The sequence below is a fragment of the Myxine glutinosa genome, chromosome 8 (genome assembly GCF_964187855.1).
Source record: "Myxine glutinosa chromosome 8, kmMyxGlut1.1, whole genome shotgun sequence".
Lineage (NCBI taxonomy): Eukaryota > Metazoa > Chordata > Myxini > Myxiniformes > Myxinidae > Myxine > Myxine glutinosa.
The window spans coordinates 96,156,057-96,180,148 of record NC_136268.1 but is presented as its reverse complement, the minus strand read 5'-3'; the positions used below and the strand labels follow the sequence as shown (position 1 = coordinate 96,180,148).

Sequence of the window (24,092 nt, the reverse complement as noted above, 5' to 3'; positions counted from 1 at the left end):
TTTATGTGGCAGTACTTACCATATTTAACGAGCTATTGTACCTGTATGCTCTCCATCATTCTCCTGAGACAGTGTTGCTGCATACCACAGTGGGGGAGAGTGAAGGGGAATACATATAAATATATATATATAATTTTTTTTTTAAAGAAAAATGTGCATCCAACCAAAAAGTAACTACTTCTACTCTGCTAATTTAATAAATATGCAAGCGCAGACCCGGTCCGTTTTGAGTCTTTCAGGGTTGGGAGTATACCTTTGCTATACCCATTATTGAGCAAGACCTTTTAAGTGTGCACATGTTTGCAGTGGCAAAGTGAATGGGTACAGCAATAATAGGTATGGCAAAGGGATACTCCCTACCCTGAAAGAACCAAAATGGTGCTGCGCTACTACCCGGGATTTTCTGAAAGATTGGCGAGATAGTACGCAGCACACGGATTGGTGTAGCCGACAAGCCTCTATGCTGGATCTGTAATATCATTTCAAAACTGAAGGACTCAATATAAACTGGTGACAAATCAGGAGTAGTTTACTATTCATCATGCAGAGACTGCGACCAATTATACATTGGTGAAACTGGAAGGAATTTGAAAGAAAGGCAAGATGAACATGATAGAGCAGTTCGGCTGGGAAAGGTGACACAGTCACCATAGCATGTCATTGTCTGCAATCTGGCCACAAATTTTACTTACATGGGACCTGTGTCCTAGACATGACATCCAACAGATGACGGATTGATTCTGGAAGCATGGCATATCAAGAGCCGGGAGGTGGTTTAACCGGGGAGACTGTGGACATACCCACACAATACACACCCATCCACCTCTGATACAAATGGCAAACAGTGGATTATTAACAGACTGTTAATTTTAGTAATAAACAAGCAAGTGCAGACCCGGTCTCAGGTGACATTTCACTCGCTTCTCAGAGATGGAGTAATGGAATAATAAAAAAGAGCAGAGCAGCAGCTAGTTAAGGTGAGAAAAACAACAGCGCTCGGTCCCTAAAACCACACCCACGTATACATAACACCCAATGGAAACTACACCAATCGCGCAACCCACACGCCACCATGTCCAACCCAGAGAAGAACCCAGCCATCTTTGTGCCCCAGAAACACAAAAACAAGAACAAGCACACACACACTCACCCCCATACATACAGTACAATACCAGATGCCTACCATTCCTCTATCATGTGTTACATTTCATATTCATGCTTTCTCTTGGTAATGTCCAGCAAGTTGGGTTTTGGATTGCCTTTCAAGTTTGCTTTCTTCGTTCTCACATCCATATTGTATTTGATGATCTGTTGTGATTTTTACATGGACTGCCAATCCTATAGTTATTGTTTGGCATACTTGATTCAACTCCAACAGGCCACCATCTGGCATGTCAGCTCGTATAATTTTTGTGAATCACTATTTTTTGTTTTTGAGTTGTCCGTCTGTCCATCTGTGCGTGCGTGTTGTTACAGCGATAACTGTTATAACTTTTATATAACTTTGTTATAACTTTGTTACAGCGATAACTTGCGAACCGCTGAAGGGATTTTTGACTAAACTTGACATAACTCTGGCCTTTAATATTGAGATGAATCGATTAATTTTGTGTTCAAAAGGTCAAAGACCTAAGGTAAAATCTACTTTGATTTAAAATCTGTTTTTCCGCAATAACTTATGGGATCTTTAAAAAAAAAAATTGTATACATAGTCGAGGCTCATGGAAGAGCGACTAAAGTGAACAGATCAGAACCTAACATTCAAAAAATAATGTAAAACACACACACATGTGATGGACAAACTTGATACAGAAGGAAACTCCAAGGAGGGTGACTGGAAAATTGGAATGAGGAGGGATTTGGAGGGTTAAAGAGAGTAGAAAAGTTAATGGTTTAGGATTGGGGACGATCTGAGATGGTGGGGAACAGCTGTCTTGAAGACCTGGAGGGAAGAATTACATTGAAGTGGATGCAGAAGTTGATTCCACAGGTGGGAAAAAGAGGAACAAATGATTGGAGGTGGGCAGTGACCCTGGATTTAGGTAGTTTCACCACAATGGGTTGATGGTGGACCGTGTGAGCCTTGCAGAAACCTGGAGGGGATGGGGGAGAGGAGCGGGACAAAGCACAAAAAGAGCAGATGGTACAAGACCAGAAAGGAGGTGGTAGATTACAGAGAGAGCACGAACCTGTCTGTGATGGCAAAGTGGTAGACTCAGCTTCAGCATGGAAGATTCCAATGATCTTTGAAGGCCTTGGTTTCCATGGCATCAAGATAAGAGGAAGGGGAGCCATACCAGAGGAAAGAGCAGTACTCCATCAAGCTGCAGATGGAAGACCTTGTAGGTGGATCGGAGTTCAAGTGTGCCAAGGAAGGACTTTGTACGATGGAGGATGCCCAGTCAGCGGCTGGCTTTGGAGGTCAACTTTGAAATGTGGTTTGCCCAAGAAAGATGATTGCTGATTGTGAGACCCAGGAGTCTGAATGACTGAAGATTTTAAAAAGGATTCCTTCCTTCCTCAATATGATTTTTAAGAAAGTAGATTATCCAGCTTGTTATTTTGTGGATAAGCTGGGAGCTTCCTTCTCTGTTACACAGCCTGTTTTCTGATTGTGTCCAATGCACGATACCACCATTGATTTGACCAGTGGCAATGTGAGCAGGTTCATAGCTTTTATTTTGTTTCATCTGGGTGTACTACATACATCTGCATCTACGTCTCTCTGTACATCTTTGTCTGCCATCAGGTTGAAAGTGCTGGTCGACACTCGATACGCATTACAGGCCTGAGCACAATTGATTTCAAGGCTGGATTTTCACGGAAGCCAACTCTGAATTTCAATTCGACGACTAGTCATCCTATCCTTGGTGAGCCATTCTACTTTGTGCAAAACAAGTTGCACCGAAAAGAAAAAATTCTGCTCAACTTCTTTAACAATATCACTTTTGTCATCTATAATTATCATATTATTAATGTACAGCATATTATTTTGTGATGCTATGAAATATTAGCATCTACCATGTAATACTGTTTATACATTATTGTCCCCCGTCGCACCGCGGAGCGAAAGGGGGACTATGGTTTTCACCTCCGTCCGTGCGTGCGTCCGTGCGGGCGTGCGTGCGTAAGCGAAGGACCGAATTCTAATTTGGTGTGTGGGTGCAACCCACGTCAAAATCCAAGATGGCCGCCGCCATGTATGTCTGACGCCATGTATGTCTGAACCTTGAGCGGAATATCTTGAAAAATAAGCGAAGTACCAAATTCTAATCTGGTGTGTGGATGTATCTAGGCATAAGGAAGAACGCTATTGAAAATTGAGTCGCCACGTCAAAATCCAAGATGGCCGCCGCCATGTATGTCTGAACCTTGAGCGGAATATCTTGAAAAATAAATGAACTACGAACTTCTAATCTGGTGTGTGGGTGTATACGCATAAGGACGAACGCTATTGAAAATTGGGTCGCCACGTCAAAATCCAAGATGGCCGCCTTGCGTCTTCCACTTTGTCAACTCACATCACTTCACCGAAGGGGGACCTAGGCATAACGCTTGTTTAGTTTGAAATCAACTCGTCCGAGTCCCTGCAACCTCACTTTGCTCAAAATCAAAGTCGTCAAACTTTTAGACATTAGCAATAATTATTCACTAAAATAATTATGTTTCAATGGGCCAATATATTGTACACTACTCCTTTCCTATGCCATCTCCAGGCGCTGCATAACGTCATTGCCGGTCACCGAAGGGGGCTCGGCAATGACGCACGCTGAAAGGGAGTACTCAGTTTTTACTCCGGTTTCTTGTTTTCTTTCTTTCTTGTTTTCTTGGTTGTCCCGGGCGATATCTCAGCCATCCTTTAAGCTAGGAAGCTGAAATTTCGGCACAACAGTGAGCAAGTAGTTTGTCAAAAAAATGTATTTTTTGTTTTTTGATTAATCAATTAATTGATGAGTTATTTAATTATTAGCAATTAATTAAGTACTTATACATTTCCTTTCTCTTCTGACCATTATCTCAGGCACCTTTTGTTAGGAAGCTGATATTTGGACATGCCAATGACAAAGTGATTTGGCTGCAAAGGCTATTTTTGATTTATTGATTAATCAATTAATCAATTAATTGATTAATTATTTAATTATTCGATGAATGACTAAATTTTTTTTTTTATAAGTTACAGATTCTGATGAAATGGTGGTGGTTTATGTGTTCTATTAGCGAATTGATTAATTATTTAAATTTTTATGATTATTCTTCATTTATTTTCATTATTAATTATTTATTTATTTTATTTCTCCTCTCTGCAATATCTCAGGCACCTTTTGAGCTAGGAAGCTGATATTTGGACATGACAATGACCAAGTGATTTGGCTGTAAAGGGTAATTTTGATTTATTGATTGATTAATTAATTAATCGATTAATTATTTAATTATGCAATGATTAATTTTTTTAAAGTTATAGTTTTGGATGAAATGTTGGTGGTTTATGAATTATATTAGCCAATTGATGAACTATTAAATTTTTTTATGATTATTATTTATTTATTTTAATTATTAATCATTTATTTATTTTCTTTCTCATCTGGCCAATATCTCAGGCACCTTTTGAGCTAGGAAGCTGATATTTGGACATGACAATGACCAAGTGATTTGTATGTATAGGGTATTGTACACCGCTCCTTTCCTATGCCATCTCCAGGCATTGCAAATCGTCATTGCCGGGCACCAAAGGGGGCTCGGCAGTGACGCACGCTGAAAGAGAGTACTCAGTTTTCACTCTGGTTTCTTTCTTGTTTGTTGTACACCGCTCCTTTCCTATGCCATCTCCAGGCATTGCAAATCGTCATTGCCGGGCACCAAAGGGGGCTCGGCAGTGACGCACGCTGAAAGAGAGTACTCAGTTTTCACTCTGGTTTCTTTCTTGTTTGTTTGTTGTACACCGCTCCTTTCCTATGCCATCTCCAGGCATTGCAAATCGTCATTGCCGGGCACCAAAGGGGGCTCGGCAGTGACGCACGCTGAAAGAGAGTACTCAGTTTTCACTCTGGTTTCTTGTTTGTTTGTTTTCTTGTTTGTTTGTTTTCTTTCTTGGTTGTCCGGACGATATCTCAGCCATCCTTTGAGCTAGGAAGCTGAAATTTCGGCACAGTAGTGAGCAAGTCCTTTGTCAAATACGGTATTTTTTGTTTTTTGAATAATCAATTAATTGAGGAGTTATTTAATTATTAGCGTTTAATTAAGTACTTATTTAATTAATTAAATTTCATTTATCTTCTGACCATTATTAACTCAGGCACCTTTTGAGTTAGGAAGCTGATATTTGGACATGCCAATGACCAGGTGATTTGGCTGCAAAGGATATTTTTGATTTATTAATTAATCAATTAATCGATTAATTATTTAATTATTCGATTAATGACAAAAAAATTTTTTTTTTTAAAGTTACAGATTCTGATGAAATAGTGGTAGTTTATGTGTTCTCTGACCAAATTGATTAATAATTTAATTTTTTTATGATTATTATTTATTTATTTTCATTATTAATCATTTATTTATTTTCTTTCTCATTTGGCCAATATCTCAGGCACCTTTTGAGCTGGGAAGCTAATATTTGGACATGAGTGACCAAGTGATGTGGCTATCAAGGATATTTTTGATTTATTGATTAATCATTTCATCTATTAAGTATTTATTGATTAATCGATTAATTATTTATTGAGTAATCAATTAATTATTTAATTTTTTATAAATGACTTATTTTTGATTTATTGATTAATCATTTCATCTATTAATTATTTATTGATTAATCGATTAATTATTTATTGAGTAATCAATTAATTATTTAATTTTTTATAAATGACTTATTTAATTAAATTTCTAAAAGATACATCTTCGGATGAAGCACTAGTGGTTTAGTTATGCGATTAGCCAATTGATTATGAAAATATTTTGTGATAATCTTTTATTGATTTTAATTATACAATTAATCAATCAATTAGTGTACACCTCTCCCTCCCAATGCAGCCTTAATGAGCTGCACTGCGGTATTGCCGGGCGCCGGAGGCGCCCCGGCAATGCCGCGCTGCAGCATATTTAATTATTTGGCATGGGGCGGTGTACTTTGAATGTATGTGTACTTGTTGTACACCGCTCCTTTCCTATGCCATCTCCAGGCATTGCAAATCGTCATTGCCGGGCACCAAAGGGGGCTCTGCAGTGACGCACGCTGAAAGAGAGTACTCAGTTTTCACTCTGGTTGTTTGTTTTCTTGGTTGTCCGGGCGATATCTCAGCCATCCTTTGAGCTAGGAAGCTGAAATTTCGGCACAGTAGTGAGCAAGTCCTTTGTCAAATACGGTATTTTTTGTTTTTTGAATAATCAATTAATTGAGGAGTTATTTAATTATTAGCGTTTAATTAAGTACTTATTTAATTAATTAAATTTCATTTCTCTTCTGACCATTATTAACTCAGGCACCTTTTCAGTTAGGAAGCTGATATTTGGACATGCCAATGACCAGGTGATTTGGCTGCAAAGGATATTTTTGATTTATTAATTAATCAATTAATCGATTAATTATTTAATTATTCGATTAATGACAAAAAAAATTTTTTTTTTTAAGTTACAGATTCTGATGAAATAGTGGTAGTTTATGTGTTCTCTGACCAAATTGATTAATAATTTAATTTTTTTATGATTATTATTTATTTATTTTCATTATTAATCATTTATTTATTTTCTTTCTCATTTGGCCAATATCTCAGGCACCTTTTGAGCTGGGAAGCTAATATTTGGACATGACAGTGACCAAGTGATGTGGCTATCAAGGATATTTTTGGTTAATTGATTAATCATTTAATCGATTCATTATTTATTGATTAATCGATGAATTACTTATTAATTAATCAATCAATTATTTAATTTTTTATAAATGACTTATTTAATTAAATTTCTAAAAGATACATCTTCGGATGAAGCACTAGTGGTTTAGTTATGCGATTAGCCAATTGATTATGAAAATATTTTGTGATAATCTTTTATTGATTTTAATTATACAATTAATCAATCAATTAGTGTACACCTCTCCCTCCCAATGCAGCCTCAATGAGCTGCACTGCGGTATTGCCGGGCGCCGGAGGCGCCCCGGCAATGCCGCGCTGCAGCATATTTAATTATTTGGCATGGGGCGGTGTACTTTGAATGTATCTGTACTTGTTGTACACCGCTCCTTTCCTATGCCATCTCCAGGCATTGCAAATCGTCATTGCCGGGCACCAAAGGGGGCTCGGCAGTGACGCACGCTGAAAGAGAGTACTCAGTTTTCACTCTGGTTTCTTGTTTGTTTTCTTGTTTGTTTTCTTGCTTGTTTGTTTGTTTTCTTGGTTGTCCGGACGATATCTCAGCCATCCTTTGAGCTAGGAAGCTGAAATTTCGGCACAGTAGTGAGCAAGTCCTTTGTCAAATACGGTATTTTTTGTTTTTTGAATAATCAATTAATTGAGGAGTTATTTAATTATTAGCGTTTAATTAAGTACTTATTTAATTAATTAAATTTCATTTCTCTTCTGACCATTATTAACTCAGGCACCTTTTGAGTTAGGAAGCTGATATTTGGACATGCCAATGACCAGGTGATTTGGCTGCAAAGGATATTTTTGATTTATTAATTAATCAATTAATCGATTAATTATTTAATTATTCGATTAATGACAAAAATTTTTTTTTTTTTTAAGTTACAGATTCTGATGAAATAGTGGTAGTTTATGTGTTCTCTGACCAAATTGATTAATAATTTAATTTTTTTATGATTATTATTTATTTATTTTCATTATTAATCATTTATTTATTTTCTTTCTCATTTGGCCAATATCTCAGGCACCTTTTGAGCTGGGAAGCTAATATTTGGACATGAGTGACCAAGTGATGTGGCTATCAAGGATATTTTTGATTTATTGATTAATCATTTCATCTATTAAGTATTTATTGATTAATCGATTAATTATTTATTGAGTAATCAATTAATTATTTAATTTTTTATAAATGACTTATTTAATTAAATTTCTAAAAGATACATCTTCGGATGAAGCACTACTGGTTTAGTTATGCGATTAGCCAATTGATTATGAAAATATTTTGTGATAATCTTTTATTGATTTTAATTATACAATTAATCAATCAATTAGTGTACACCTCTCCCTCCCAATGCAGCCTCAATGAGCTGCACTGCGGTATTGCCGGGCGCCGGAGGCGCCCCGGCAATGCCGCGCTGCAGCATATTTAATTATTTGGCGTGGGGCGGTGTACTTTGAATGTATGTGTACTTGTTGTACACCGCTCCTTTCCTATGCCATCTCCAGGCATTGCAAATCGTCATTGCTGGGCACCAAATGGGGCTCGGCAGTGACGCACGCTGAAAGAGAGTACTCAGTTTTCACTCTGGTTTCTTTCTTGTTTGTTTGTTTTCTTGTTTGTTTGTCCGGGCGATATCTCAGCCATCCTTTGAGCTAGGAAGCTGAAATTTCGGCACAGTAGTGAGCAAGTCCTTTGTCAAATACGGTATTTTTTGTTTTTTGAATAATCAATTAATTGAGGAGTTATTTAATTATTAGCGTTTAATTAAGTACTTATTTAATTAATTAAATTTCATTTCTCTTCTGACCATTATTAACTCAGGCACCTTTTGAGTTAGGAAGCTGATATTTGGACATGCCAATGACCAGGTGATTTGGCTGCAAAGGATATTTTTGATTTATTAATTAATCAATTAATCGATTAATTATTTAATTATTCGATTAATGACAAAAAAAAATTTTTTTTTAAGTTACAGATTCTGATGAAATAGTGGTAGTTTATGTGTTCTCTGACCAAATTGGTTAATAATTTAATTTTTTTATGATTATTATTTATTTATTTTCATTATTAATCATTTATTTATTTTCTTTCTCATTTGGCCAATATCTCAGGCACCTTTTGAGCTGGGAAGCTAATATTTGGACATGAGTGACCAAGTGATGTGGCTATCAAGGATATTTTTGTACACCGCTCCTTTCCTATGCCATCTCCAGGCATTGCAAATCGTCATTGCCGGGCACCAAAGGGGGCTCGGCAGTGACGCACGCTGAAAGAGAGTACTCAGTTTTCACTCTGGTTTCTTGTTTTCTTGTTTGTTTGTTTTCTTGGTTGTCCGGACGATATCTCAGCCATCCTTTGAGCTAGGAAGCTGAAATTTCGGCACAGTAGTGAGCAAGTCCTTTGTCAAATACGGTATTTTTTGTTTTTTGAATAATCAATTAATTGAGGAGTTATTTAATTATTAGCGTTTAATTAAGTACTTATTTAATTAATTAAATTTCATTTATCTTCTGACCATTATTAACTCAGGCACCTTTTGAGTTAGGAAGCTGATATTTGGACATGCCAATGACCAGGTGATTTGGCTGCAAAGGATATTTTTGATTTATTAATTAATCAATTAATCGATTAATTATTTAATTATTCGATTAATGACAAAAAAATTTTTTTTTTTTAAGTTACAGATTCTGATGAAATAGTGGTAGTTTATGTGTTCTCTGACCAAATTGATTAATAATTTAATTTTTTTATGATTATTATTTATTTATTTTCATTATTAATCATTTATTTATTTTCTTTCTCATTTGGCCAATATCTCAGGCACCTTTTGAGCTGGGAAGCTAATATTTGGACATGAGTGACCAAGTGATGTGGCTATCAAGGATATTTTTGATTTATTGATTAATCATTTCATCTATTAAGTATTTATTGATTAATCGATTAATTATTTATTTGTTTGTTTGTTTTCTTTCTTGGTTGTCCGGACGATATCTCAGCCATCCTTTGAGCTAGGAAGCTGAAATTTCGGCACAGTCGTGAGCAAGTCCTTTGTCAAATACGGTATTTTTTGTTTTTTGAATAATCAATTAATTGAGGAGTTATTTAATTATTAGCGTTTAATTAAGTACTTATTTAATTAATTAAATTTCATTTCTCTTCTGACCATTATTAACTCAGGCACCTTTTGAGTTAGGAAGCTGATATTTGGACATGCCAATGACCAGGTGATTTGGCTGCAAAGGATATTTTTGATTTATTAATTAATCAATTAATCGATTAATTATTTAATTATTCGATTAATGACCCCAAAAAAATTTTTTTTTAAGTTACAGATTCTGATGAAATAGTGGTAGTTTATGTGTTCTCTGACCAAATTGATTACCAATTTAATTTTTTTATGATTATTATTTATTTATTTTCATTATTAATCATTTATTTATTTTCTTTCTCATTTGGCCAATATCTCAGGCACCTTTTGAGCTGGGAAGCTAATATTTGGACATAAGTGACCAAGTGATGTGGCTATCAAGGATATTTTTGATTTATTGATTAATCATTTCATCTATTAATTATTTATTGATTAATCGATTAATTATTTATTGAGTAATCAATTAATTATTTAATTTTTTATAAATGACTTATTTAATTAAATTTCTAAAAGATACATCTTCGGATGAAGCACTAGTGGTTTAGTTATGCGATTAGCCAATTGATTATGAAAATATTTTGTGATAATCTTTTATTGATTTTAATTATACAATTAATCAATCAATTAGTGTACACTTCTCCCTCCCAATGCAGCCTTAATGAGCTGCACTGCGGTATTGCCGGGCGCCGGAGGCGCCCCGGCAATGCCGCGCTGCAGCATATTTAATTATTTGGCATGGGGCGGTGTACTTTGAATGTATGTGTACTTGTTTATTTATTGATTAATCATTTCATCTATTAAGTATTTATTGATTAATCGATTAATTATTTATTGAGTAATCAATTAATTATTTAATTTTTTATAAATGACTTATTTAATTAAATTTCTAAAAGATACATCTTTGGATGAAGCACTACTGGTTTAGTTATGCGATTAGCCAATTGATTATGAAAATATTTTGTGATAATCTTTTATTGATTTTAATTAAACAATTAATCAATCAATTAGTGTACACCTCTCCCTCCCAATGCAGCCTTAATGAGCTGCACTGCGGTATTGCCGGGCGCCGGAGGCGCCCCGGCAATGCCGCGCTGCAGCATATTTAATTATTTGGCATGGGGCGGTGTACTTTGAATGTATGTGTACTTGTTTGTTTTCTTTCTTGGTTGTCCGGGCGATATCTCAGCCATCCTTTGAGCTAGGAAGCTGAAATTTCGGCACAGTAGTGAGCAAGTCCTTTGTCAAATACGGTATTTTTTGTTTTTTGAATAATCAATTAATTGAGGAGTTATTTAATTATTAGCGTTTAATTAAGTACTTATTTAATTAATTAAATTTCATTTATCTTCTGGCCATTATTAACTCAGGCACCTTTTGAGTTAGGAAGCTGATATTTGGACATGCCAATGACCAGGTGATTTGGCTGCAAAGGATATTTTTGATTTATTAATTAATCAATTAATCGATTAATTATTTAATTATTCGATTAATGACAAAAATTTTTTTTTTTTTTAAGTTACAGATTCTGATGAAATAGTGGTAGTTTATGTGTTCTCTGACCAAATTGATTAATAATTTAATTTTTTTATGATTATTATTTATTTATTTTCATTATTAATCATTTATTTATTTTCTTTCTCATTTGGCCAATATCTCAGGCACCTTTTGAGCTGGGAAGCTAATATTTGGACATGAGTGACCAAGTGATGTGGCTATCAAGGATATTTTTGATTTATTGATTAATCATTTCATCTATTAAGTATTTATTGATTAATCGATTAATTATTTATTGAGTAATCAATTAATTATTTAATTTTTTATAAATGACTTATTTAATTAAATTTCTAAAAGATACATCTTCGGATGAAGCACTACTGGTTTAGTTATGCGATTAGCCAATTGATTATGAAAATATTTTGTGATAATCTTTTATTGATTTTAATTATACAATTAATCAATCAATTAGTGTACACCTCTCCCTCCCAATGCAGCCTCAATGAGCTGCACTGCGGTATTGCCGGGCGCCGGAGGCGCCCCGGCAATGCCGCGCTGCAGCATATTTAATTATTTGGCATGGGGCGGTGTACTTTGAATGTATGTGTACTTGTTGTACACCGCTCCTTTCCTATGCCATCTCCAGGCATTGCAAATCGTCATTGCCGGGCACCAAAGGGGGCTCGGCAGTGACGCACGCTGAAAGAGAGTACTCAGTTTTCACTCTGGTTGTTTGTTTTCTTGGTTGTCCGGGCGATATCTCAGCCATCCTTTGAGCTAGGAAGCTGAAATTTCGGCACAGTAGTGAGCAAGTCCTTTGTCAAATACGGTATTTTTTGTTTTTTGAATAATCAATTAATTGAGGAGTTATTTAATTATTAGCGTTTAATTAAGTACTTATTTAATTAATTAAATTTCATTTCTCTTCTGACCATTATTAACTCAGGCACCTTTTGAGTTAGGAAGCTGATATTTGGACATGCCAATGACCAGGTGATTTGGCTGCAAAGGATATTTTTGATTTATTAATTAATCAATTAATCGATTAATTATTTAATTATTCGATTAATGACAAAAAAAATTTTTTTTTTAAAGTTACAGATTCTGATGAAATAGTGGTAGTTTATGTGTTCTCTGACCAAATTGATTAATAATTTAATTTTTTTATGATTATTATTTATTTATTTTCATTATTAATCATTTATTTATTTTCTTTCTCATTTGGCCAATATCTCAGGCACCTTTTGAGCTGGAAAGCTAATATTTGGACATGAGTGACCAAGTGATGTGGCTATCAAGGATATTTTTGATTTATTGATTAATCATTTCATCTATTAATTATTTATTGATTAATCGATTAATTATTTATTGAGTAATCAATTAATTATTTAATTTTTTATAAATGACTTATTTAATTAAATTTCTAAAAGATACATCTTCGGATGAAGCACTAGTGGTTTAGTTATGCGATTAGCCAATTGATTATGAAAATATTTTGTGATAATCTTTTATTGATTTTAATTATACAATTAATCAATCAATTAGTGTACACCCCTCCCTCCCAATGCAGCCTTAATGAGCTGCACTGCGGTATTGCCGGGCGCCAGAGGCGCCCCGGCAATGCCGCGCTGCAGCATATTTAATTATTTGGCATGGGGCGGTGTACTTTGAATGTATGTGTACTTGTTTGTTTTCTTGTTTGTTTGTTTTCTTTCTTGGTTGTCCGGACGATATCTCAGCCATCCTTTGAGCTAGGAAGCTGAAATTTCGGCACAGTAGTGAGCAAGTCCTTTGTCAAATACGGTATTTTTTGTTTTTTGAATAATCAATTAATTGAGGAGTTATTTAATTATTAGCGTTTAATTAAGTACTTATTTAATTAATTAAATTTCATTTCTCTTCTGACCATTATTAACTCAGGCACCTTTTGAGTTAGGAAGCTGATATTTGGACATGCCAATGACCAGGTGATTTGGCTGCAAAGGATATTTTTGATTTATTAATTAATCAATTAATCGATTAATTATTTAATTATTCGATTAATGACAAAAAAATTTTTTTTTTTAAAGTTACAGATTCTGATGAAATAGTGGTAGTTTATGTGTTCTCTGACCAAATTGATTAATAATTTAATTTTTTTATGATTATTATTTATTTATTTTCATTATTAATCATTTATTTATTTTCTTTCTCATTTGGCCAATATCTCAGGCACCTTTTGAGCTGGGAAGCTAATATTTGGACATGAGTGACCAAGTGATGTGGCTATCAAGGATATTTTTGATTTATTGATTAATCATTTCATCTATTAAGTATTTATTGATTAATCGATTAATTATTTATTGAGTAATCAATTAATTATTTAATTTTTTATAAATGACTTATTTTTGATTTATTGATTAATCATTTCATCTATTAATTATTTATTGATTAATCGATTAATTATTTATTGAGTAATCAATTAATTATTTAATTTTTTATAAATGACTTATTTAATTAAATTTCTAAAAGATACATCTTCGGATGAAGCACTAGTGGTTTAGTTATGCGATTAGCCAATTGATTATGAAAATATTTTGTGATAATCTTTTATTGATTTTAATTATACAATTAATCAATCAATTAGTGTACACCTCTCCCTCCCAATGCAGCCTTAATGAGCTGCACTGCGGTATTGCCGGGCGCCGGAGGCGCCCCGGCAATGCCGCGCTGCAGCATATTTAATTATTTGGCATGGGGCGGTGTACTTTGAATGTATGTGTACTTGTCTTTTATTGATTTTAATTATACAATTAATCAATCAATTAGTGTACACCTCTCCCTCCCAATGCAGCCTTAATGAGCTGCACTGCGGTATTGCCGGGCGCCGGAGGCGCCCCGGCAATGCCGCGCTGCAGCATATTTAATTATTTGGCATGGGGCGGTGTACTTTGAATGTATGTGTACTTGTTGTACACCGCTCCTTTCCTATGCCATCTCCAGGCATTGCAAATCGTCATTGCCGGGCACCAAAGGGGGCTCGGCAGTGACGCACGCTGAAAGAGAGTACTCAGTTTTCACTCTGGTTGTTTGTTTTCTTGGTTGTCCGGGCGATATCTCAGCCATCCTTTGAGCTAGGAAGCTGAAATTTCGGCACAGTAGTGAGCAAGTCCTTTGTCAAATACGGTATTTTTTGTTTTTTGAATAATCAATTAATTGAGGAGTTATTTAATTATTAGCGTTTAATTAAGTACTTATTTAATTAATTAAATTTCATTTCTCTTCTGACCATTATTAACTCAGGCACCTTTTGAGTTAGGAAGCTGATATTTGGACATGCCAATGACCAGGTGATTTGGCTGCAAAGGATATTTTTGATTTATTAATTAATCAATTAATCGATTAATTATTTAATTATTCGATTAATGACAAAAAAAATTTTTTTTTTAAAGTTACAGATTCTGATGAAATAGTGGTAGTTTATGTGTTCTCTGACCAAATTGATTAATAATTTAATTTTTTTATGATTATTATTTATTTATTTTCATTATTAATCATTTATTTATTTTCTTTCTCATTTGGCCAATATCTCAGGCACCTTTTGAGCTGGAAAGCTAATATTTGGACATGAGTGACCAAGTGATGTGGCTATCAAGGATATTTTTGATTTATTGATTAATCATTTCATCTATTAATTATTTATTGATTAATCGATTAATTATTTATTGAGTAATCAATTAATTATTTAATTTTTTATAAATGACTTATTTAATTAAATTTCTAAAAGATACATCTTCGGATGAAGCACTAGTGGTTTAGTTATGCGATTAGCCAATTGATTATGAAAATATTTTGTGATAATCTTTTATTGATTTTAATTATACAATTAATCAATCAATTAGTGTACACCCCTCCCTCCCAATGCAGCCTTAATGAGCTGCACTGCGGTATTGCCGGGCGCCAGAGGCGCCCCGGCAATGCCGCGCTGCAGCATATTTAATTATTTGGCATGGGGCGGTGTACTTTGAATGTATGTGTACTTGTTTGTTTTCTTGTTTGTTTGTTTTCTTTCTTGGTTGTCCGGACGATATCTCAGCCATCCTTTGAGCTAGGAAGCTGAAATTTCGGCACAGTAGTGAGCAAGTCCTTTGTCAAATACGGTATTTTTTGTTTTTTGAATAATCAATTAATTGAGGAGTTATTTAATTATTAGCGTTTAATTAAGTACTTATTTAATTAATTAAATTTCATTTCTCTTCTGACCATTATTAACTCAGGCACCTTTTGAGTTAGGAAGCTGATATTTGGACATGCCAATGACCAGGTGATTTGGCTGCAAAGGATATTTTTGATTTATTAATTAATCAATTAATCGATTAATTATTTAATTATTCGATTAATGACAAAAAAATTTTTTTTTTTAAAGTTACAGATTCTGATGAAATAGTGGTAGTTTATGTGTTCTCTGACCAAATTGATTAATAATTTAATTTTTTTATGATTATTATTTATTTATTTTCATTATTAATCATTTATTTATTTTCTTTCTCATTTGGCCAATATCTCAGGCACCTTTTGAGCTGGGAAGCTAATATTTGGACATGAGTGACCAAGTGATGTGGCTATCAAGGATATTTTTGATTTATTGATTAATCATTTCATCTATTAAGTATTTATTGATTAATCGATTAATTATTTATTGAGTAATCAATTAATTATTTAATTTTTTATAAATGACTTATTTTTGATTTATTGATTAATCATTTCATCTATTAATTATTTATTGATTAATCGATTAATTATTTATTGAGTAATCAATTAATTATTTAATTTTTTATAAATGACTTATTTAATTAAATTTCTAAAAGATACATCTTCGGATGAAGCACTAGTGGTTTAGTTATGCGATTAGCCAATTGATTATGAAAATATTTTGTGATAATCTTTTATTGATTTTAATTATACAATTAATCAATCAATTAGTGTACACCTCTCCCTCCCAATGCAGCCTTAATGAGCTGCACTGCGGTATTGCCGGGCGCCGGAGGCGCCCCGGCAATGCCGCGCTGCAGCATATTTAATTATTTGGCATGGGGCGGTGTACTTTGAATGTATGTGTACTTGTCTTTTATTGATTTTAATTATACAATTAATCAATCAATTAGTGTACACCTCTCCCTCCCAATGCAGCCTTAATGAGCTGCACTGCGGTATTGCCGGGCGCCGGAGGCGCCCCGGCAATGCCGCGCTGCAGCATATTTAATTATTTGGCATGGGGCGGTGTACTTTGAATGTATGTGTACTTGTTGTACACCGCTCCTTTCCTATGCCATCTCCAGGCATTGCAAATCGTCATTGCCGGGCACCAAAGGGGGCTCGGCAGTGACGCACGCTGAAAGAGAGTACTCAGTTTTCACTCTGGTTGTTTGTTTTCTTGGTTGTCCGGGCGATATCTCAGCCATCCTTTGAGCTAGGAAGCTGAAATTTCGGCACAGTAGTGAGCAAGTCCTTTGTCAAATACGGTATTTTTTGTTTTTTGAATAATCAATTAATTGAGGAGTTATTTAATTATTAGCGTTTAATTAAGTACTTATTTAATTAATTAAATTTCATTTCTCTTCTGACCATTATTAACTCAGGCACCTTTTGAGTTAGGAAGCTGATATTTGGACATGCCAATGACCAGGTGATTTGGCTGCAAAGGATATTTTTGATTTATTAATTAATCAATTAATCGATTAATTATTTAATTATTCGATTAATGACAAAAAAATTTTTTTTTTTAAAGTTACAGATTCTGATGAAATAGTGGTAGTTTATGTGTTCTCTGACCAAATTGATTAATAATTTAATTTTTTTATGATTATTATTTATTTATTTTCATTATTAATCATTTATTTATTTTCTTTCTCATTTGGCCAATATCTCAGGCACCTTTTGAGCTGGGAAGCTAATATTTGGACATGAGTGACCAAGTGATGTGGCTATCAAGGATATTTTTGATTTATTGATTAATCATTTCATCTATTAATTATTTATTGATTAATCGATTAATTATTTATTGAGTAATCAATTAATTATTTAATTTTTTATAAATGACTTATTTAATTAAATTTCTAAAAGATACATCTTCGGATGAAGCACTAGTGGTTTAGTTATGCGATTAGCCAATTGATTATGAAAATATTTTGTGATAATCTTTTATTGATTTTAATTATACAATTAATCAATCAATTAGTGTACACGTCTCCCTCCCAATGCAGCCTCAATGAGCTGCACTGCGGTATTGCCGGGCGCCTGAGGCGCCCCGGCAATGCCGCGCTGCAGCATATTTAATTATTTGGCATGGGGCGGTGTACTTTGAATGTATGTGTACTTGTTTTCTTGTTTGTTTGTTTTCTTTCTTGGTTGTCCGGACGATATCTCAGCCATCCTTTGAGCTAGGAAGCTGAAATTTCGGCACAGTAGTGAGCAAGTCCTTTGTCAAATACGGTATTTTTTGTTTTTTGAATAATCAATTAATTGAGGAGTTATTTAATTATTAGCGTTTAATTAAGTACTTATTTAATTAATTAAATTTCATTTATCTTCTGACCATTATTAACTCAGGCACCTTTTGAGTTAGGAAGCTGATATTTGGACATGCCAATGACCAGGTGATTTGGCTGCAAAGGATATTTTTGATTTATTAATTAATCAATTAATCGATTAATTATTTAATTATTCGATTAATGACAAAAAAAATTTTTTTTTTTAAGTTACAGATTCTGATGAAATAGTGGTAGTTTATGTGTTCTCTGACCAAATTGATTAATAATTTAATTTTTTTATGATTATTATTTATTTATTTTCATTATTAATCATTTATTTATTTTCTTTCTCATTTGGCCAATATCTCAGGCACCTTTTGAGCTGGGAAGCTAATATTTGGACATGAGTGACCAAGTGATGTGGCTATCAAGGATATTTTTGATTTATTGATTAATCATTTCATCTATTAAGTATTTATTGATTAATCGATTAATTATTTATTGAGTAATCAATTAATTATTTAATTTTTTATAAATGACTTATTTAATTAAATTTCTAAAAGATACATCTTCGGATGAAGCACTACTGGTTTAGTTATGCGATTAGCCAATTGATTATGAAAATATTTTGTGATAATCTTTTATTGATTTTAATTATACAATTAATCAATCAATTAGTGTACACCTCTCCCTCCCAATGCAGCCTCAATGAGCTGCACTGCGGTATTGCCGGGCGCCGGAGGCGCCCCGGCAATGCCGCGCTGCAGCATATTTAATTATTTGGCATGGGGCGGTGTACTTTGAATGTATGTGTACTTGTTTTTGATTTATTGATTAATCAATTAATCGATTAATTATTTATTGATTAATAAATTAATTATTTATATTTTTAATTAATGACTTATTTCATTGAATTTCTAAAAGCTACATCTTCGGATGAAGCACAAGTGGTTTAGTTATGCTATTAGCCAATTGATTAAGAAAATATTTTATGACAATCTTTTATTGATTTTAATTATGCAATTAATCAATCAAATATTGTGCACCTCTCCATCCAAATACAGTCTCTATGAGCTGCACGGCAGTATTGCCGGGTGCCATCGGCGCCCCGGCAATGTCGCGCTGGAAACGATTTTAATTATTTGGCATGGGGGCGGTGTACTTTGAATGTATCTGTACTTGTCTAAATAATAATTATAATAATAACTACAAATGGCAAAAACCCATGAGTTTAAAGTGATCTTTTAAAGATCTCAAATCTTTTAAATTTGAGAATGGCTGTAGTGATCTAATTCAAACTTGGTACAGATATGTATCATGATGTAAAGATTAAGATTCGATTTTGGGGTCAATAGGTCAAAGGGCAAATGTCAAAGTCTGCAATAGGTCTATAACTTGAGAATGGCTAAAGGGATCTAATTGAAACTTGGTACAGATATGTATAATGATGTAAAGATTACACTGATTAAATGTTGGGGTCAAGAGGTCAAAGGTCAGATGTCATGTCAGGTAAAATGTGATAACTTGAGAACAGCTGAATGGATTTAAATCAAACTTTGTACAAGTATTATAAGGATGTAATAATGTGGGCGGAGGCATATCGGTCGACGTCATGACGTCGAAGAGTGCCATTCTCATTAACTTCAATCTACTGTGTCATGAAGATTGGCATGCTATGATCCATCTGTTGCTTTTTTAACTTTAATCTACTGATTAATGAACATTGGCATGGTATGATCCATCTGTTGCTTTTTTAACTTTAATCTCCTGTGTTGCTGAGATTGGCACAGTAAGATGCCTGACGTAGCACTTCTGGTGACTTCACTCGCGCTTACAGATCCTCTCACTCCATCCTCTCATCTTGTTTTTTCGACATGAGCTCCATCACCTCATTTTACTCTTCAACACAACACCGCTCCATCTTCTCATCTTGCTCTTTAACATGACATCACTCCATCCTCATGTCTTGTCCGTCCTTTTTCGACACCGCTCTATCCAATCATCTTCTGCTTCAATATGACACCGCTCCATCTTCTCATTTTGGTCTTAAACATTACACCGCTCCATTCTATCATCTTCCTCTTCAACATGACACTATTCCATCCTCTCATCTTGCCCTTTTATACATACATTTCAGTTATATAGGAAAAAACTTATTTAATCTCTTAATGTTCAATAAAGTGAAATGTTTGCTTTTAATTGAAAACTATCATTTGTTGAATGTTATAAATAGGAAGAGGAAGAGGGAGATGGAAAGCTGAGTAATATCTGTATTATGTTATTTTTCCCAGAAATCATTATAGCTACACAAGAAAAGCCAAGATTTGCTAGTCTCAGCACACAGTTTTTCCATGAGGAAAGAACTGCAATGTATGCCTTTTGAAGGACAAAAAACAGAGTGGATTATTGCAATATGTGATAGGATATGGGGTTGATTGTACAGAACCCAAATTGGCTGTATTACAACATGTGGAAAAAAGTCAAGGGGTGTGAATACTTTCTGAAGGCACTGCATATCTTAGGGCATTGACTTGTTGATCCCCCTCAAGTGTCTAGTTTTTATTACCTACGCCACCAAAGATGGATGGAGGTTATGTTTTCAACCCTGTCTGTCTGTCTGTCTGTCTGTTTGTTTGTTTGTCCGTTTGTGAACAAAATATCTCAAAAAGTTGTGGACGGATTCGGAAGAAATTTGGCAGAGATGTAGCGTATGTGGCAAGGACGAAATGATTAGATTAGGTGAAGGTTTCGGCTACTAGAATTTTTAAAGTGATTCTTCACCACTGAGTGATATGGCCAACCAGGCGGAGGTGTATCTGTTTTAATTATTAGACTCTCTACTGAGTGCCGTTCTAGTTTGCTCAAGTGTTTGTTTAATTATCATTATTGTTTGTTTGATGTGGAAACATTGATACATAATTCTTCCTTCGTAGAGTATTAACATTTCGTAGAATATCAAGGATAATTTTGAAATAATAATTCTTACAAGAAAGCTCTGATGATCGAACCATAAAATGGACTTAGATTTTTCGCTTCTTCAATACCAGTCGAGATTTCCATTTTTATAATGCCTTCCCGTACACAGGAATTCCAACATTTGTTCTTCTAAACAGCTCTGGCCTTTTCCCCCACGGACATTTTGACAAGCTGGAACTCCTCAGCACCACAGGAACCACCCTAAAAACGTTGCCAATCAAGCGATATCCCCATCGCATCCCAGGCAGCATTTGGAATGTCACAGAGTTTGTGCCACCATCTGAAAGGTTCTTCCTGAAGGCGTCGGGATATGACGAGGATGGTTTTCGCTTACAAAGAGTTTCCACCGTTTCATTCTCAAGCATCTTGCCTGGTAAGCAAGTGTAATTATCGGTGCTTTAATGTCCATTCTCATAACATCACCGGCTGTGTTTGTCTGTCTAAATAAGTAATGTCCAGTGTTGTCTAACATCAGTCTGCATGTGCGTGCTTGATTTGTGTAGAGCCTTACACCAGGAAATAAATAAATAAATAAAACGTGTAGAAACTTGGCGAAATTCCCAAGAAGCTTTAAATTGTTAGTGTTAGCTCTGGCCTCATAAGAGCTTTGTCGGCCTGCTTAAAATGCCTTGCCTTGGAACAGACCTGCAATGGTTTCTGCATGAAAAAAAAAATAATAATAATAAAAAAATAACACCTTTATCCTTCTTATCCTTGGTTTATCCTTGGTTTCTGCATGATTAGGCACTCCAAATTTATTTTTTCACTTTCCTCACTCACATCATTGAATTTCTGATCTTCACACCGACGAGATGCTTTATACATCGCTTTTGTCAGTGCTATAGTTTTCAAATATATATATGGATGAGACAATACATCAAATGTTTTTTCCAAGTTGCAAAATGCTTCAACTTTATTTCCATTTGTCATAATTTCATTATTGGGATGGTAAACAAACAGAATACAGAGAAACAGCGTGAAACACAACAAATTGTGCCATTCGATCCTCTTCGTCTTCTTCTTCTTCAAGGCGTTGCGGAGAAACTCAGTTACTAATGAGATTGGCAAAACATCAACATAAACTTTTATTTTATTATTCCCTCCTTTTTTGGCGAAATACACTGCCCAGATCTTCTTCAAACTCAGCGAGAAACTTTTTCTTCTTCAAACTCGGAAAACATCAGAGAAACTCAGCTACTGAGAATTCTTATTCGTCATCAAACCTGGAAAGCATTATGGAGAAACCCAGACACTGATAATATTCTTCTTCTTCAAACTCGGAAAACTTTAGAAACTCAGCTACTGAGAATTCTTATTCGTCATCAAACCTGGAAAGCATTATGGAGAAACCCAGACACTGATAATATTCTTCTTCTTCAAAATCGGAAAACTTTAGAGAGAAACCCAGCCACTGATAATATTCTTCTTCTTCAAACTCGGAAAACTTTAGAAACTCAGCTACTGAGAATTCTTATTCGTCATCAAACCTGGAAAGCATTATGGAGAAACCCAGACACTGATAATATTCTTCTTCTTCAAACTCAGAAAGCATTATCTCCGTCACCGAAGGTGGATGGAGGTTATGTTTTCACCCATGTCTGTCTGTCTGTTTGGCTATGAACAAGATATCTCAAAAAGTTGTGGGTGGATTGAAACGAAATTTGGCAGAGAGATAGTGTATGTGACAAGGACGAAATGATTAGATTTTGGTGAAGATCCGGATTCGGATCCAGCTAGTAGAATTTTTAAGTGATTCTTTCACCATTGGGAGATAGTGCCAAAACCGGCCAAAACCGGCATATCATATAGCAGAATATCTCAAAAAGTTATGGACGGATTTGGACGAAATTTGGTGGAGAGGTTGTGTGTGTGATAAGGACTAATTTATTCGATTTTGGTGAAGATCTGAATTTGGATTCGGATACGAGAATTTATTTAATTTATAAGTGATTCCTCACCATTGAGAGATCGGGCGAAAAGCGATATATAACATTGTGGAGCTGTGCTCCCACGTCGAACTCCAACAATATGGACGCGACAACGAGCTGAGTTTCACAGAGCTGTTTATTCCGAGCTCGGCACGAATGCACTGAAAATGGCTACCCCGAGCGGCAATATATATTTCAAATTCAAACAGTAAGCCACGCCTCTCAACGGGGCGTGGTATGCAATCCGAGTGACCGCCCGCTGATTACGTCACCGGCCGGTACAAGAGAATTGTGTCCGGTAACTGCTGCATGCGCCCCTCCAGAATTCACTTGTACAGGGAGAGTCAGTTTGTGGGGGGCCTTAATGACCCGGCCGAAACGACCCCTGGCGATTCGTGTGGGGGTGGGAGGCGGCTTGGCGGCGGATGGTTGGGCGGGGGGCTTGGTCGACGGGGGACGGCCCCGCCGTGGAGGAAGGGCCAACCATGGAGGTTGGTCGAGGTCCAAATGGGCCGGCTTGAGGCGGTCCACGGAGATATGGTCCGGTTTGCCGCCAATGTAGGTGACGAACGACTTGTCGCCCCTCCTCAAGACCCGAAAAGGCCCATCGTACGGTGGCCGGAGCGGTCCCCGGTGCGCGTCATTGCGCACAAAAACGTACTCCACTGTGCGAAGCACTGGGGGGACATGGGGTTGAGGACAGCCATGATGAGACGTGGGCACCGGGGCAAATCTCCTGGCGGCCTCCTGGAGGACCGAGTGTTGGCGAGCCGCGGACCAGGGGCCAGTAGCGTCGGGGATGAACTCCCCCGGCACGCGCAGTGGTTGGCCATAGACCAGCTCGGCGGTAGAAGCCTGGAGGTCTTCTTTAGGGGCCGTCCGGAGGCCCAATAGCACCCACGGGAGCCTGTCAGCCCAACTGTCGTCCTGGAGGCTGGCCCTGAGAGCGGCCTTCATTGAGCGGTGGAACCTCTCGCACAAGCCGTTGGCCTGGGGGTGGTAGGCCGTGGTGCGGTGAAGTTTGACCCCCAAGGCCTGAGCGACCGCACCCCAAAGCTCAGGTGAACTGTGGGCCTCTGTCAGAGGAGATGTCCGAGGGGGCACCGAAACGGGTGACCCAGGTGCCGATGAAGGCCTGCGCCACGTCGGCGGACGTCGTTGACGTCAGCGGAACGGCCTCCGGCC

At 35.7% G+C, this 24,092-nt stretch overlaps 1 protein-coding gene across 4 annotated transcripts in view; it reads left to right on the top strand.

Moving 5' to 3' along the window:
* The window catches only part of HMCN1 (hemicentin 1), a 451,947-nt gene that overhangs the window by 12,549 nt on the left and 415,306 nt on the right, over positions 1-24,092 (top strand). For all 4 annotated transcript variants that reach the window (XR_013624351.1, XM_078783554.1, XM_078783553.1 and 1 more), the window contains exons 6-7: positions 2,750-2,870; positions 21,089-21,352. Coding sequence is in view for 3 of the 4 variants with exons in the window: in XM_078783554.1 (XP_078639680.1) it covers positions 2,750-2,870; positions 21,089-21,352 (385 nt within the window). In the remaining variant the exon portion in view is untranslated. The remainder of the gene's footprint in view (positions 1-2,749; positions 2,871-21,088; positions 21,353-24,092) is intronic.